Here is a 17,719-nt window from a genome sequence, read left to right as displayed (position 1 = left end):
AACAAAATGTGGTATATACATATGATGGAATATTATGTAACAGTAAGACAAAATGAGGTCCCAAAGCATATGCCAACATGGATATAAACTTGAGGACATAATGCTGAGTGAAATAAGTCAGACACAAAAGGATAAATACTATAAGATCTTGCTATTATGACCAGTAAAGGTAATCTCAAAGACTTACACTGTGGAATATAGTGGTCCTAGAGGTACACAGAAGCTAGAGATGGGAAAGAATACCCAATGAGGTTGATCTTAAATGTAAGGAAATGGATAGAAGTTACTGTAGCTAAGTAGAGGGATTATAAGTGACATTGCCATAGTGAAGGTGAATATGATTCTAAGGGGATATATAGTGCCATGTATCCCACCAATTAACTCTACAATTATAAATAAGTTCTCGCACAAACTTCTTCAAAGGTTTGATCTACTACAAAGAGTCAGAAATAGGGGGAAAACTAATATTGCATGCTATGGCCTATAGTTATCAGGAAAATGGAAACAGTACCATAGCAATGCCAGGGGTAAATAATTGTGGGGAAGAGAGGAAGAGACAAGAGGCTGTGTTTATCAGTTGATATTTGGTAACGCTGTGTTCATCAGTTCTTTGTCTCTTTGGATCAATGAAAATTGTTTACAATTGAGAGCGCTGCTGATTGTACAACCAAGTAAGGAAATGTAAGACATGGTTTGTGTATTTTAGACATTATCCATTATACCTAATGGATGGAAGGGACCAGAAGAAACAATGACTGAGATGCTACCATGTGACTACAAAAAGGAATGACATCCTGAGGCATGTAATGAACTGAATGAACCTTGGGGACAAGGTGCTGTACAAAATAAGCCAGAAACAAAAGAACAAATATGCTATGGTCTGTTTCAGAAAATATCTATATAAAAATTGGAGCCTAGATTGTAAGCTATTCTTATAGCAGCCATACTTGGTCCAAAGTTGAACATACATTTCTAGATTCTGAGGCACAGAGATATATGCGTATAAGCTGGTGTTTCCCTGAAACCCTGAGTACCTCTGTGACACCTAAAATTAAGAGCTGGAGCTCTGCAGCTCTGAAAGTCAGCATTGCTATGTACAATAACAGTTAAAGTAACTGAAAAAGAGATCAGGCTTCAATTAGACATAAAAGCAAAGCTGATATGGTTAGGACAAAGGTAAAACAGAATACAGGGCCGAAGATGATAGTGTATGTATTCTGGAGCTTCATCTACTGTACAAGACAAAGGCAAAGAGGTTTACTGTGTCTAGAACCTAAATTTTCTGTAACATACAATTTAAATCAACCTGTTTGGATAGCTCATTTAAACAACCCCAACACATGGAGACCTGAGAGGGAAAGAGGCCCTGTGATTTCTGTACAGTTTAATGTAATTCCCAGAGACATCTCCAGAATATGATGTGCTGATAGTTTTAAAGTATTGGTAGAGTCCCTTAAGGGACTGGAGAAAAAAACATCGAACTGTTAACTTTCTCATCTAGGAAGCCCCTGGTGCTTTCTCAAACATTAGAGAATCCCAAGAAAACAGGACCAGCCCTTGATTTTGAGCTTGCCCTTATGAAACTTATTTCTGTAGTGGGGAAGCTAAGACTACCTATAATTATGTTCAAGAGTTGCTTCCAGGAATCCTCTCTGTTGCTCAGATGTGGCCTCTCTCTAAGCCCAACCCGGCAAGGAAAATTATTATCCTCCTAACTAGGGGGATATGATATTCAGGGATGAAAGTTTCCCTGACAATGTGGGACACAACTTGCAGGGATAAGCTTGGCCCTGGCACCATGGGATCGATAATTTCTTCCAGACCAAAAGGGGGCACAGAAAGGTAACAAAACAAAATATCAGTGGCTGAGAGAGTTCAAACAGAGTTGAGAGACTATTTGGAGGCTACTCTTTCACAAGCTTCAGCCAGACATTGCTAATTACCATGGTTTACCAAACCTCAACCAAAATCATGCCTATTAACCCTAAAGAGCACCTAGGGCTCTATCTAAGACTCTGTAAAAGTTTCATGCAATAAGTTTACTTTCCTGAAACCCATTATCTCCAGAGGGTACCTAGGCTAGATAAGCCCTGAAACCCAGAGGGGCCAGCCTCTCCAACATTATTAAGTAGTTCCATTCCCTTATCCCATATTATTGGCTCCCCTTTTTGGCATGAAAAAGTTAAAAAGAGCATAGCCCAAAGATCCTTACAGAGTGGCAGAAGGATCAAAGGAGGAGGAGGAGTTATAACAAAGAATATAGGATTTAACAAATGATATGAGGGCTGAATCACTATAATAATGTTTCTTTTAGTCTTAGTGTTTTGGAGCAGCTAGAAGGAAAAACCTGAAACTGTGGAATAGTAACCCACATAAACTATGCAATCTGTTCTTACACTGCTTGGTGGCATATACTTTGAAAATCAGCACTTTGTCTTTTTTCTTTTTTTGGTATATATGTTACGTTAAAAAAAATGTAAAAAAATGCTGTAAGAGGCAAAATCAACTATCATTAGTATAATCATCAATGCTAAGTAGAGTTCCACAAGTCAAGTATGCCTTAGACCATCAAAGCAAGTTTATTAACTAAAACACTGTTACAATTTTTAAGAGGGTTTTTAAGAATATTTGCAGCTAGCAGCATTAATTCATTTGCAGAAGAATTTTGTGGTAATTAGAATGATTTCATATTGACTGCAATTTTTCACCCTTGCTGCTGTCTATAAGAACCTAAGCAAAATGGTGAAGACTCTTTTAATCACATCCCCTTCTTTCTTTTTATTATCTTATTACCTTGGGACATACTTTATGCTTTACCAGAAACAGATTTCCTTTCTTCTCTGTCTCCATCTGCTCTGTGAGGACCTCTCAGCTGGCTGGCTGCTCCACAAGAAAGCAAATGATTGACAATTTTACACTTTTGTGTCAGGTTTTTAAACAGCATGTTAATAAGGTGCCAAGCCATAAGCCACAGGGGTAAACGGCTAATGGGAACATTTCAGACACAAGGGATAAGCCAGTTGTAGAGATATTTGGGGCAAAGAACATCACATCAGTGAACCTTAATTTAGGTGACAATCAATTTCTTCAAATGATAAGGTCAATAACAGATGGCAATGAATGACCTCTCTCCCCACTCTATTTCCTTTCTTCCCTTCACTTTCATGAATTCTTCTATTCTCCCATATCACTCATACAAAACAGCAGAAACTAGTTGTTTCATAGTAGAGGGGAAAGAGCTACTGTCCACAAGTTAAGAAAATATTCTGTATTTATACTCTCACTGATTCGCAAAGTACCACTGATCAAGTGCATAAAAATATTAGGGCTTCAATTTTATTACATCTGTAATGAAGATGTAGAACACAATAACACCTCTAGAATTCATTAGTTCTATAATATTTAGTATTACTGAAAATAAAGATGAGGTATAAAACAGAGACAGAGAAACACAGCATATTGTTCACTAAATCAAAACTATTTATGGCTAAACAACTTTTCTATTTTTAATAGTTAATGGACCAGGAGATATTGAGAATGCTTTAAAACTTCTAGTATAATTCACAGAGAAATGTGAGAGCTGTAATGTGATGTGGTCAGTACATATCTGTATATATCTTGTTGAACAACCAAATAAAAAACTTTGATTAGAGAATCTATATTTACCCAGAACAGTTTTGTTTCTTGCACGCCTTGCAATTGTACAGGATGTTATTAAGAATTGCATTTACATGGGAGGTGGCTACTAGAGGGTCAGCTGGACTTAGCTTCCAAAGAATAGAGAATGGAGTGGGAAATATAATAACTTAACAGTAGACAAACCTGGCTAACACTACCTAACCAAATGCTGGAGGTTACCATCCCCAGAAATGGGTGATGTTGATATCAGATACCACACCCTCATCCTTCACATATGATGTGAAGAGAAGGAAAATTTACCTCTGTGGTATTTTTCCAGAAACCCATGACCTCAGTCAAATCATGAGAAAATACATTGGGCATGCCCTATATGAAGAACATTCTACTAACTACATGACCATTATTTCTCAAAAATGTCTAGGTTATGAAAAGTAAGACTGAGAAGCTATCATAGACTAGACATGACGACGGAATGTAATGTGATACCCTGAATTGGATCCTGGAATTGAAGAAAATATATTAATGGAAATCTATTACCTTAGTTTGCCAGGACTGCTGGAAACTCACCTCCTATGAGCTCAGGGACAGCCCTAATAGAGTTGCTCATGGTCCTAGTCTCAGAACATTCAATCTGGATACGCTGAAAATTTTCCAAGTCATCAACTGTGGTTTCCTTTGTATTCAACAGTTCAGTCCTCAATGTATCTCTTTCCTCTCATGCTTTACTATAAGCAACAAGAAAACCAAACTGTGCCTTCACGTTTTACCAGGAAATGTCCTCAACCAAATATCCAAGTTCGTTGCTCACAAATTGCACTTTCAATCCAACACTAGGACATAATTCAGTCAAATTCTCTGCTGCTTTGTAACAAAAATTGCCTTTCCTCCAGTTTCCAATAACACATTCATCATTTCCTTCCAAGGCCTTACCGGAAGTACTTTTAATATTCATATTTATACCAACATCCTGTTCATGATGATATATGTATTCCCTAAAGTATACAAACTTTCTCTACAGCTTTTCTTTTTATGAGCCCACACCAGATTCATCTTTCATATTCACGCCTTTACCAACCGTTTCTTCAAAGCAATCTAGGCTTTCTCTATCAAGTACCTCAAAATGCTTTCAGCCTCCACCCATTATCAATTCCAAATCTACTTCTACAGTTTTAGGTATTTGTAAGAGCAGCACCCCACTTTCCAGTATCAAAAACCTGGTTTTTTAGGGTTGCTATGACAAATAACACACAATAGGGTGGCATAAACAACAGGAATTTGTTGTCTTCAGAACTGAGGCTAGAAGTCTAACATCAAGGTATCTGAGAGCCATGTATCTTCCAAAGTCTGTAGTTCTGGTAGCAGTTCAATCTCTGCCTCTGTCACATGGCGATCTTTCTTTTTCTGTCTCCTCCTCTGGTTTCCACTTCTGTGTCCAATTTCCTTTGCTTATAGGACTTCTGTCATCCTGGATTAAGGCCCATCTTCATTCATTTTGGCCACATCCTAACCAAAAATATCTTCAAAGGTCCTATTTATAAATGGGTTCATGCCCACAGGACTGGAGATTAGGATTCAAGCATTTCTTTACGGAGGGCATGCTTTAATCCCCAAAAACTATTGATATAAAGTCTGTTGTTTTGTAGCACGAAAACCAGGAATGAGGCCGCAGGCCTCCAGGAATGTTTTGCGAAGTTAGAACAGGCTGAGACTAAGGATCCATAGTTTCAGGAAGCAGGTTTTATTTGCTATGGCCATAGGGCTCAGGCAGTAACCCCTGAAAGTCTGAGCCCCGAGCAAAAGGCAACCTTAGCTTTTATAGACTCTTTGACATGTTAAAGACAAGGTAAACAATTGGCTGATTTGAGAATGGCTCAGAGCTGAACCGTTGAGGGACCCCCACCCCAGGAATGTCTTCTCTTGCCTACGTGCATCTTCATCAGTTCCTTAAGGCTAGGGGAGGGGGTTTCTATACCAGGAAATGTGCCTTATCTCGCTTGCCTGCAAGGAGAGGGGGTTTGGGGATTTTCCACAGAGAGCACAGCTAAAACAGAAAGAGGGCAAGGCCTGCCTGCTACAGTTTAGTTAACACTAATATGCCAATGTTGATTTCTCAGATTTTACAGATACAACACAGTAATGTGAGATACAAGATTAGAGAAAATCAAAACTGGTTGAGGGATATATAGGAACTGCCTGTAATATCTTTGCAATTTTTCTGTAATCTAAAGTTGTTCCAAATAGAATGTTTATTAAAAAAAAAGAAAAGGGATTCTATTGACAAATTCCTTTAGGAAACTTTGGGTTTAAATAATGGGATTTTTCAAAGCTTGTAATTCTCAGAGCTTCTGGGACACCTAATCTACATGGTGACTCTAAATGAGGGGACACTGGTCTGTATTTCACAAACATATTTGATGAACAACTTTTTTCCCAAAAAAAAAAAAAAAGCTTTCAGGAAAACTGTTGACATAAAAAGGCTTTTCCCACTATATCATAGACTTCTGTCCCATACTCAGACATGTTCAAATTTTAATCAGCAACTCCAGCTGAAGAGAGGGATGCCATGAACATTAAATTTGCAGGTGAAGTGAAAGTAGAAGATAATAGGATAAGAGAATAAGCATTACAATTATATTTAGTTGGCTACATTAATTGATCAAACTTAATGGGATGAATATAAAATGATAAATATATAGCCTACTTTTAGGTCAACAAAAACAAAATTCACCATGGAAGTACAAGATGACAGAGAAGGGACATAAATCCCCATCACATTACTCTGAGCAGCTTTGTGTCATAAGAGTTCTTACATAGAGTTAACAGAATTGTCATGCCCAATAAAAAAGACCTAACAGTAGTAAGTCCATTTCTGTAGAATTTTTTGCTTACTTTTATATGCTACACTATAAAGGGTCCTTGATTAACCATTTCCAAAGAAGAAGCAACAGGATGGTGTACATCTTTGGAAACCATATTGTAGCAGGCAAGCCTTGCCCTCTTTCTGGTTTAGCTTTCCTCTCTGTGGAAAATCTCCAAACCTCCTCTCCTTGCAGGCAAGTGAGATAAGGTTCATTTCCTGGTATAGAAACCCCTCCCCTAGCCTTCAGGAACTGGTAAAAATGCACATAGGCAAAAGAAGACATTCCTGGGGTGGGGGCCCCTTAACAGTTCAGCTCTGGGCCATTCTCAGCTTAAATCAGCCAATTGTGTACCTTGTCTTTATCATGTCAAAAAGTCTATAAAAGCTAAAGTTGCCTTTTGTTCGGGGCTCAGACTTTTGAGGTGACTCAGCTGGGCCCTCGTGCGCACGAGCTAATAAAACCTGCTTCCTGAAACTGCAGATCCTTAGTCTCAGCCTGTTCTAACTTCACGGAACGTTCCTGGAGGCCTGCGGCCTCATTCCTGGTTTTCATGCTACAGTATCATATCAAGTTATGTTGAAGAAACTGGGAATTTTTAAACCTGATAAACAGAAGGTTTAAGGGAATCTGGCAGTGGCCCTTAAGTACGCAAGGATACAAGAAGGGTCTAGCTTATTCTATGTAACTTCAGAAGCTAGATGAAGGCCCTAAAGAGGCAGGAGGAGGCACATTTTAGTTCAACACTTTGTACCCATAAGAACTACCTCATAATGGAAATCCTTAAAATGCAGTGAGCTCCCTGCCTCTGAGACTATTTCAAAAGAAGCTAGATATTCACCTGTGCAGCCTGCTACCAGGGTGTCCTTCTATACCTTTCTATATAGCTTTCCAGTGCTAAGACTTCAGATTCTCCAAAACCATGGGGAGAAAAAAAAATTAAAAGAGGCAAAGAGAAAAGCAAAAAACCATTGAAAGCATCCCCTGTGATGCCTTAGACCCCATTCTAACTCTCTTCCAACACCATCCTTGAAATAGGATCTGGAAACTTTCTGAACAAGTGTTACAGTTTAACTGAAATTTTAGAAGCAAAATGCCACCCCTGAGTATGCATCCAAGAAACTTGGGATGGAATAATTTAAATTACAGGAATGTGATGAATTTGTCGTGACCAAATATTGTTGTTACTCAAAAAAAAAAAAAAAACGAAGTAAATAAATACACCCACATATATATAAATCAGTTGGTTTTCAAAAAGCCCCTATTTTTTCTCCTATGGAAATAATTGGCTTATAAAAAACAGTATGTGGATAAATGCAAGGTGAGCTTCAAGACTGCTCCCATTCAGAGTCAGAACTAGCTTGAGGACATAAAATTTAAGTCAGGCCTCACTCTCAGGGTCATTTAAGTCCCAGGCAACAACAAACACCAAAATACAAATAATAAAAGGGGATTCTGAAGCAAAGGTAAACATTTTTGGCAACCAGGCCATGAAAGCAAAGGCCAAAGCAGGTATAGAATCTCTTATTAAAAAAAGAAAAATCTAGTATTGATATTCTTGTAGCCTAACTAACTTTCTGTTGGAAGAGATTTAAGCATAGCAACACTGTTAGAGAATTTAGGCCCTTGATATATTGAGATCAAATTCAGGGCAGGTTGTAGGATGGTTAAAAAGAAAATGGGAGGGCAGTGTGATGGTGGCTCAGCAGGCAGAGTTCTCGCCTGCCAGGCCAGAGACCCAGGTTAGATTCCTAGTGCCTGCCTGTGCAAAAAAAAAAAAAACAAAAGGAAAGATTTACCATGAACTGAGAAAAAACTTACATGTAGAATCCACAGCAACAAGATGAATCTCACAAGCACAAGTAGATAACTGGAGGCAGGAACATTTCAAGAATGTATGACGACTTGAAAGATGGTGAAAAATGCCCCTTCCCAATTCAACTTGCACATTTGAAGATGCTTTCCAGCCTTATTCTGAAATTATATAAAATTTAATAACAGCAGGTTTTCAAAAGTCAAGGCCAATTCAATCACAGATATGGCCAATTGATCTTCAAGGCATAGATCTTACAGATTTATCCTGCCCAAACACGAACAGGCAAAACATTTCCCTATTTAATGCCTAGGTTTATTAATCTGAATTTGCAACCAAACACCTAGAGAATAAAAGAATGGGCCTGGCATGCTAGTTCTCACACCTACTCGAGAATTAGCTATTGAAGTGGAAGGTGAATGTTTTAAGTATTCATATAAAGGTCTTAAAAGTATTTGTATTTATGGTGGCAGAAACAGAGAACAGATAAAAGATAACACCAAAGCTATATAATCATTACTGCAACTTCTGGAGGATTGAATGATCTGCAAATAAAGAACTGTATCAACCTGAAAAGCATCAACTACTTGGCCATAGACGAGGGAGATAAAATGCTGGTTTTGGGGTTAGAACACCAGATAATGAAGATTTTATTAGATGTGCACCCAGAAGATCAGGCTGTTATAACAAGTGCAACTTGGCCAGATACGTTCGTTGACTTTTACAATCTTATCTGAAAGAACTTATGATTGTATGTGTAGGTACTCTGGACCTAGCAGCGATAAATACCATGAAGCAAAATATAATTGTTACCACCAAAGAGAAATGATCTCTTATCCAAGACTTCCTAGAAAGCACATCACCAAAAGACAAAGTGATTATATTTGTCAGCAAAAAACTTGTGGCCAATAATTTATCAAGTGATTTGAGCCTCCAAGCCATACTGGTACAATCTTTGCATGGCAAAGTGATAGAGAGCAAGGCTTTGAGAACTTCCAAAGAGGAAAAGTAAAAAATTCTGATTGCTACTGATTTAGCATCCCGTGGTCTCAATGTTCATGATGTCACACATGTATATAATTATGTTTTCCCACAGAATAGTGATGAATATACACATAGAATAGGTCATATGGGAGGAACAGGGAAGACTAGCATATCAGTTACTCTTATTATGCAAGCTGACTGGAAGATTGCTGCCGAATTGATTGAAATTCTAAAAAAGGAAATCAGAGGGTCCCAGATGATTTGACAATAATGGCCGAAAATATAAGTTACACAGGAAAAACGAGAAAACAGAAAAAAAAAATTAAGAAAATCTCAAAAAACCCAAGGAGTTTTTTTTTGTTTGTTTTTTTTTACATTGGCAGGCTCCAGGAGTCAAACTGGGGTCTCTGGCATGGCAGGCGAGAATTCTGCCACTGAGCCACTGTTGCCCGCCCCCCAAAGAGTCTTACTGATGTCTACCTTGAAAAGTTGTACTAAGCTACAGGGAGATCCAAGGAATGTTAAAGATATACAGCGTTTAAGATACATAAAGAACTAAAGAAAACATACCAGCACTTTAAAGAGATTTGATCAACTTGTAACATAATTACTGTTAAGCACTATCGTGTACATTCCTTAATAAAATAAAAAATGTTTTAATAATTAGAGACTGCATAGAAAAAAATAAAGTGCTATGCATTGTTAAAGTCTAGTTTTATTTATAAGCCTGCATGTCCATCTGTGTCTTCTCTAAGAGCTCGGTAAAAGATAACAGTGGTGCTTTTCTTGCTTTAAAATAGTTGAACTGAACTAAAGCACATTTTTCATGGAGCTTATCCCAGGCAGTCAACTATTCTCTCCGTCTCCCCTTTCCCAGTGGTGGGTGCCAGAACAATCCCTAAAATTATCTCTATTATTATACCTTTTTTTTTTTAGCTCATTAGAAAATAAATCAGTCTTCTAGACAATTCCACATATCTATTTTATCAGCTAGATGTGACCAACAGAGCAGAGTATCTGACCCACCAGGAATGAGATCCTCCCATAAATTCTTACATTAATCATTGATTAAGAACTCTGGTTCAATGTTTCTTGAAGATGATTGTATGATGATATAGCTGTCACAGTGTGACTATGTGGTTGTGACAGCCTTGTGTCTAATGCTCCTTTTGTCTACCTTATCGACGGAGAGGTAAAACATATGGATTAAAAATAAATAAATAATAGAGGGAACAAAAGTTAAAATAAATTTAGTAGATTGAAATGTTGGTGATTGGTGAAGGGGAGGGGTAAGGTATGTATGAATTTTTTTCTGTTTTCTTTTTATTGCTTTTTCTGAATTGATGCAGATGTTCTAAGAAATGATCATGATGATGAATATACAACTATGTGATGACAGTGTGAGTTACTGATTATATTACAAGAATGGAATGATCATATGATAAGAACATTTGTGTTTGTATGCAGATATGGATCATAAATAAAAATAAATTTAAAAAATTATATAGCAAAGGTGGCAAAATATTAAAATGGTGGCTCTGATACCTAGTAGAAGGGGATATGTTGTAGTCTTCTCTATGGGGTTTGTATTATACACATACCTCAGAGATATTACAGGTTTGGTTTCTGACCACCGTAATAAAGCAAATATTGCAATAAAGCAAGTCACACAAAATTTCTTGTATGTAAAAGCTATGCTTATACTATACTGTAGTCTATTAAGTGTGCAATACTATTATGTCTAAAAAAAGTATACATATCTTAATCAAAATGTGACACTTTCTGGGATCTGTCCTGCAACTACTGGCTGAAGAGTGCTTTGAAAACTATTGCTTTTTCCTTTCTTTACTTTGTAAATATGTTATATTTACAATTTAAAAAGTTTTTAAAAAAATGTGACAGAGACATGAAGTGAGCACATGCTATTGGAAAAATGGTGTGGAGAGACGCGTTTGACTCAGGGTTGCCACAAACCTTCTATTTGTAAAAAAACACAATATCTGCATAGCACAATACAACAAGGTAAGCCTGTATTTTTGCAAAAAAAAAAAAAAAAAACCCTGGACCAAGCGATTTGGACAGTGAATAAAGAAGTATTTGCAGGGTCAAATTCAACTTCCCCATTTGGAGAATTTCTGATACTCTTGCAAGCAGTGGGGACAACCAAATCAATAGGCCAAGGCCCCAATCTTAGGGTTCGCCCCTATGAAACTTATTCCTGCAAAGGATAGGCTAAGCCTACTTAAAATTAGGCCTACGAGTCACCCCCAGAGAACCTCTTTTGTTACTTAGATGTGGCCTCTCTAAGAGGACAAGGCAAGTGAATCCACTACCCCCCAAACCCCTCCAGCTATGTGGGACATGACTCCCAGAGGTATAAATCTCCATGGCAAACGTGGAATAGAAATCCTAGGATGAACTGGGACTCAGCATCAAGGGATTGAGAAATCTTCTTGATCAAAAGGGGGAAGAGAGAAATGAGAAAAAAATAAAGTGTCAGTGGCTGAGAGCCTTCAGAGTTGAGAGGTTATCCTGGAGGTTATTCTTCTGCATTACACAGGTACCCCTTTTCAGTTTATGGTGTATTTGAGTGGCTAAAGGGAAGTACCAGAAACTGTAGAGCTGTGTTCCAGTAGCCTTGTTTCTTGAAAATGACTGGTATAAAGATATAACCTTTACAATGTAACTGTGTGATTATGAAAATCTTGTGGCTGATGCTCCCTTTATCCAAGGTATGGACAGGTGAGTAAAAAATACAGATAAAAAAATTAAATAAAAGAGGGAACAAAGGTTGAAATATATTGGGTAGATGGAAATACTAGCAGTCAATGAGAAGGAGGAATAAGGGGTATGGTATGTATGAGTCTCTTTAATCTTTTTATTGCTTTTTCTGGAGTGAGACAAATGTCCTAAAAAATTATCACGGTGATGAATATACAATCATAACATAATTGTATAACAATTGCATAACATAATTGTGAGCCACTGATGGTACACCACATATGAAATGTCTGTATATTAAGAATGTTTGTGTTTGTATGTTATCAATAAAAATATTTTAAAAACCTCTGGGCCAGTCACTTGCCTTATCTAGGTCACACATAAAATGTGATGGTTATAGTAAATAAATTTGAGTCCCCTTCACCACTAAACTTCTATTGATATTATAACCAAAATTCTATGCCCCAGCCTTGTATTAACACTTCACTCTAGAATCTAGGTGAAATCCCATTCTTGTGTAGCAAACTGAACAAAGAAACCCTTTTTAATGCCCAGACAGCACAATCTGCATTTTTATTGATTTTTGTAATATGACTCACAGGTTGTCTCTTTTTATTCTTTGTTTTTCTTTTCATCATATTTTATTTCCTATTCAATTTGTCTTGAAAAGGTCAAAACCACATATACACGAGGGAAAAATAAATGTGAAAAATATATCTCATCTACTGGGGAAAACATTAAAATACAATCAAATGACACTTTTGCCATAGGAACCCATTTCAGTAAAACTCTTAATTTTATGCTTTATGCTTTAGAAGTAATGCACATCTTTCCAACAACTGCAAAAAGAAATCCCTTCAATGATGCTAAATAAACTTTAATATTCAGTGTTCATGAGAATGTTAGAATTAGAAAAGCCTTAAAATGTGGCCAAATAAAGAGAAAAATTCATTTATTTTTTTCAATATGGCTCAGCTGGGATCACAACAAATATGCAGAAACTAAGAGAAGTAAGAGGTACACACTTGTTTATAGGTGTTTCAGGTTTAAAGTCTGGCTTTAAAGGCTCTTTATACAGGCCTAAATATCTCGATCAAATTAATTACAATGGGTAGTAACATTTCTGAGTGTTTTATTTATACCATGTGCTTTATCTCATCTCTAATATAAGAAACCCACTCGGAAAGTAATCTCACCACCATTTTGCAGATGATGAAATGGGACCAGAGGAGCTAACATGCTTAGGTCACTAACTCTGGTTAAAGAGAGGTGAACTGATATTTTGACCCAGACATATCTGATTCCAATGTTTACATTTTTTAAATTTCAATACAGTTACTATGTGCCAGGCAATATTTTTGTTTTGAGGTAGTTCAGATTTAGTGAAAGAGAGAAGTACGTGCAAATTTACAAACAGCCTTTTCCTGTACATTCCAAGGAGAAATGATGAAAGTTTAGTAAGTTGATGAATATGTTACTAGCCAGATTTCCTCTCCAGGGGCAATGCTATATTTATTAGAAAAAAATGCAGCAATTAAACCATCTGAGGTAGAGGGAAAGGTTCCTCAATCATTTTCAAATAACAAAAAGTACCATTCAAGGTCTCCGAGTAGGAAAAGAAGCAAAAAGCACATTTCTTACAAACAAAAACATAACAAAACCAAAAAACAAAGTTGAAAAGAAGAGCTACTGCATGGGCAAAGTGGTTCTCAACTAGAGGCGATCTTGTCCCTGACGGATCATTTGGCAATGTCTCCAGACAGTTTTGGTTGTTACAACTGGGCAGGGGGCATGACTGACATCTACGGGGTAGAGGTCAGGGATAACACTAAACATCCTGTCAGAAGCAAGACAGCAACCCCACACCCTGTACAATAAAGAATTATTCAGCCCAAAACCTCAATAGTGCCAAGATGGAGAATCCCTGAAAGAGCATAAGCAGAAGTAAACAAACAAAAAACAATCAATTGCATAGTAACCAAGAAAGGACTTCAGAGGGAATAAAAAGAGAATACTTAAGTTATTTCTTGTGGGTTGTACACAAAACCCTCCAACCTGTCTTTGAGACAGTCTGCATCAGTGGTTCTCAAACAAGGTTGATTCGTCCAACGTCTGGAGACAGATTTGGTTGTCACAACTGGGGGGAGAGAAGGTGCTACTGACATCTCCTGGGCAGAGGGCAGGGATGCTGCTAAACATAAAATGCACAGGACAGACCCACACAGTCAAGAATTATCTGGTCCAAATGTCAGTATCGTTGTGGTTGAGAAACCCTGCAACAGAGTAAACAAAACACAACAAAACAAAAAAACACAAGCCCAAATCAACTACATAGAAACCAAGAACGGACTTAAAGAAAAAAATATATATATTTATTTGTCATGGATTGCACAAAATAAAACCCCCCAACAAGTTTCCTACCTTTGATATAATCTATCACTTTGTCCTCAACTGGAGTTGATTTTGCCCTCTAACGGACATTTGGAAATGTCTGGAGACATTTTTTGGTGTCATAACTAGGGAAGAAGGATTGCTGATGGCATCTATTGGGTAAAGACCAAGCATACCTACTAAACATCCTATAATGCACAGGATAGACCCCTACAAAAACAATTTTGCTGGTGCCATATGCCAATGGTGAGGTGTCAAACAACCTTGGTCTAGATTGATAAATAACATTTTGTGAGTGATTTTTTTTTTCTTCAGAAACTCAAAGAAGTACTAAGTTCTACATCCAAATTAGAACAGAGCAAAAGCAGGGCACTGAGCATACACTGACACAGGAATAAAGGATGGGGATTCAGCTGACATCAGAGTTATTCCTACATAGTGCTTAAAATGGTGTCTTATACTCAATAAGCACTCAACAAATATTAGATCCCTTCCCAGCATCCACCCACCCCCACCATTTTATAACGCTTCGTCAGCATTCTGGGTGCTGTCATTCAGACTGTTTCCTCCATTTAGAATGTCCTTTCTCCTACCTACCTGTCAAGCCAAATCATATTTACCATTCTCAGTCCAAAGCGCCCCATCTTCCCCACGATCCCATTTGCATTCCTTCATTTCAAAACTTCTGCAGTTCTCATAATCTAGCAATAGTATTGACACTTGTACTATACTAGTATGCATTCCTCTAGAGAAATCTTTGAAAAATTCAAAAGAATTAAGAGAAACTGCACTGTCAGATATTTGAATACGTTATAAAACTATAATGGTTAAAGCAGTTTTATTCTGTATCACTGAAAAACCATGAGAGAGAGAACTAACCAGAAATAAATCTGCATAAGGATCTAGTCGGCAAGGAAAGCAGAATTTTCAATTTGTCAAGAAAGGAAAGTCTATTCTTAAAAAAAAAAAAAAAGCTAAAACATTAAAAAATACATACATACGTAAATACATACCAGGAATTAAAACAAATCCATGGAACTGTTCTACACAATGAACCCTAAGTAAAACCATGGACTACAGTTAACAGTACAGTTTTTAAAATGTACTTTTATCAATTGTAACCCACGTGCCACACCAATGCAAGGTGTTAACAATGGGATGGCATATGGAAATCCTGTATTTTAGGTATGATTGTCCTGTAAATCCCACAACTTCTCTAATTTAAAAACTCCTACCCTTAAAAAATCCCCACCAGATTCTTGATTTTTATAAAATAATAAAAGAACTTGTAGATCATATACTAAAATAATTTCTGATACCAAAGTAAAAAAAAAAATGTTAAGAATAAAAGCACGCACAGAAAAAAAGGTGAATATTAATAGGTTTGACAATGTAGAAATGAAAACCTTTTCGATGATGAAAATAACATCAAAGGCAAAGGGGTCACCAGAAAAAAAATAATAAAATTTATATCACAATCATAAATATTTGTATCTAATACACTGATTTTTATAAAGAAAAGGTATAATAAAAATTGATCCCCAAACAAAAACATGGGCAGAAATCTAGAAGACAGTTCATCAAACAAGTGAATGATAAATGTGAAAAAAAGCACTCAACTCTTTATAATAAAAAGAATGAAAATTTAACCAATGACAGATTTTTTTCTCCCAAGCGAACTGGGCTAAAAATTTTTTAAAAACCTGCAAATACCTAATGCTACTAAGGATGCAGGAAAAAAAACAAAACACCACCACCAATAGGATACAATTTGGTATAATATATTCCTTGGTGGGATATCTGAAATTATGTATTAAAGGGGTATTTGCTTAACAAATTTTGACCCAGTAATAGTTTCACTTCTAGACATTTACCTTAAAGAGAGAATCAGACATAAACATAACATAAAATTTATATACAGGGTGGGCCGCGGTGGCTCAGCGGGCAAAGTGCTTGCCTGCTATGCCGGAGGACCTCGGTTCGATTCCCGGCCCCAGCCCATGTAACGAAAACGGAGAAACAAAATACAATAAAACAAGAAAATGTTTAAAAGATGTTTCCCTTTCTTCCTCTCTTCCTTCCTTCTATCCTTCCTTCCTTCTCTCTGTCTTTCCTTAAAAAAAAAAAAAAAAAAAAAAAAAAAAAAAAAAAAATTTATATACAAAGCTATTATCATAGTGTTACTTAAAATAATTAAATTTTAGAAATAACTCTGAAGTCTAATAATAGGGCACTGATTAAATAAATCACAGCATATCCATGCATTGGCATGTTAAACTGAAGTTTTCAAAAGACAGAATTATAATTGTTAAGAAACACAATCCTACTCTCAGGAGTCCTTTAAAAATAGGCTCTTCCTAAACAATCCTCCATCCCTTCCCCTCCAGAGGTAGCACATCTGAACTATGGTCACAAGGCTTTCCTTGCCTACGCCTTTCCTCTTCATCTTTCACAGGTGTTACCCCTAATAAATATTTTGCACTTCGAACTCTGTGTTGGAACCAAACAATACGCTCTGGAATCCCTTATCTCTGAATTTTATATTATATGAAATAAGAAATATCTGTATCTTTAAAAATCAGTATTAGCTGAGTTCTGTAGTACCTGCAGCTCAGAGTAGCTTGACTGATAAATTTAAAAAAAGAGCCATAAAATATCTTGTGTCAAGGCAGTGAATTTTCCATCATAGAGAAGATGCTCCAATGAGGTGTACTTTACTAGGATAAGAGTTTACTGTAATAAGCAAGTTAACGTTCCCCCTGGGTCTTTATTTAATAGGGGCACTGAAAACACGGCATTCTGTAAGGTGCTGCTGTACTTTTATAAAAACTGGAAGCGTATCAAACAATTCCCGCTTTTGAACAGTCAGCAGCAATTAGAGGAAGAAGTGAAAAACCGGCAGAGAAGCAAACTTGAACCACAATCAGGAAGAGGCTCAATATCAAGGTTATCTGAACCAACAGCTTCAGCAGCATTCACACCTGGTCGCACCTGGAGTACACCACTGGCTCTGACAGATCTGAAATGTAGCCGACCAGAGAATTTCTTGCAATCAGCAGCGTAAGGGGCACCGGGTGGAAAGCTCTACCTAATGGAGATACATTGCCAAAAACAATGGAAATGTTCTTTGGAACACAAGGAATAACGATTTTTTAAAAATTCCTTTCATGCACAAGGGGAATAAGGAGAAAGGATTGATGGGCCATCTTTGTTTTCCCACCTGAATTTGAAAATCCAGTTAAAAAACAAAAGAAAGAGCAAGTATTTTTTTAAAAGAACATTTGAGAAACTCAACAAGACATTTTTCTCTCTC

General features: G+C 36.9%; 1 protein-coding gene and 1 long non-coding RNA gene across 2 annotated transcripts in view; one reads left to right on the top strand and one right to left on the bottom strand.

Moving 5' to 3' along the window:
* Window positions 1–17,719, bottom strand: part of LOC143670676 (uncharacterized) — a 494,335-nt gene that overhangs the window by 188,361 nt on the left and 288,255 nt on the right. The gene's annotated exons all lie outside the window — the stretch shown is intronic.
* DDX53 (DEAD-box helicase 53) lies at window positions 7,988–17,470 on the top strand. The gene is given in 11 exon segments (XM_077145991.1): window positions 7,988–8,009; window positions 8,286–8,388; window positions 8,390–8,418; window positions 8,421–8,569; window positions 8,571–8,654; window positions 8,656–8,818; window positions 8,821–9,015; window positions 9,018–9,530; window positions 9,533–9,580; window positions 16,862–16,898; window positions 17,185–17,470. Coding segments are annotated over 11 exon segments (1,629 nt in total).

The sequence above is a fragment of the Tamandua tetradactyla genome, chromosome X (genome assembly GCF_023851605.1).
Source record: "Tamandua tetradactyla isolate mTamTet1 chromosome X, mTamTet1.pri, whole genome shotgun sequence".
Taxonomy (NCBI): domain Eukaryota; kingdom Metazoa; phylum Chordata; class Mammalia; order Pilosa; family Myrmecophagidae; genus Tamandua; species Tamandua tetradactyla.
The sequence above is the reverse complement of the archived record's forward strand: the minus strand, read 5'-3'. Positions and strand labels throughout refer to the sequence as shown.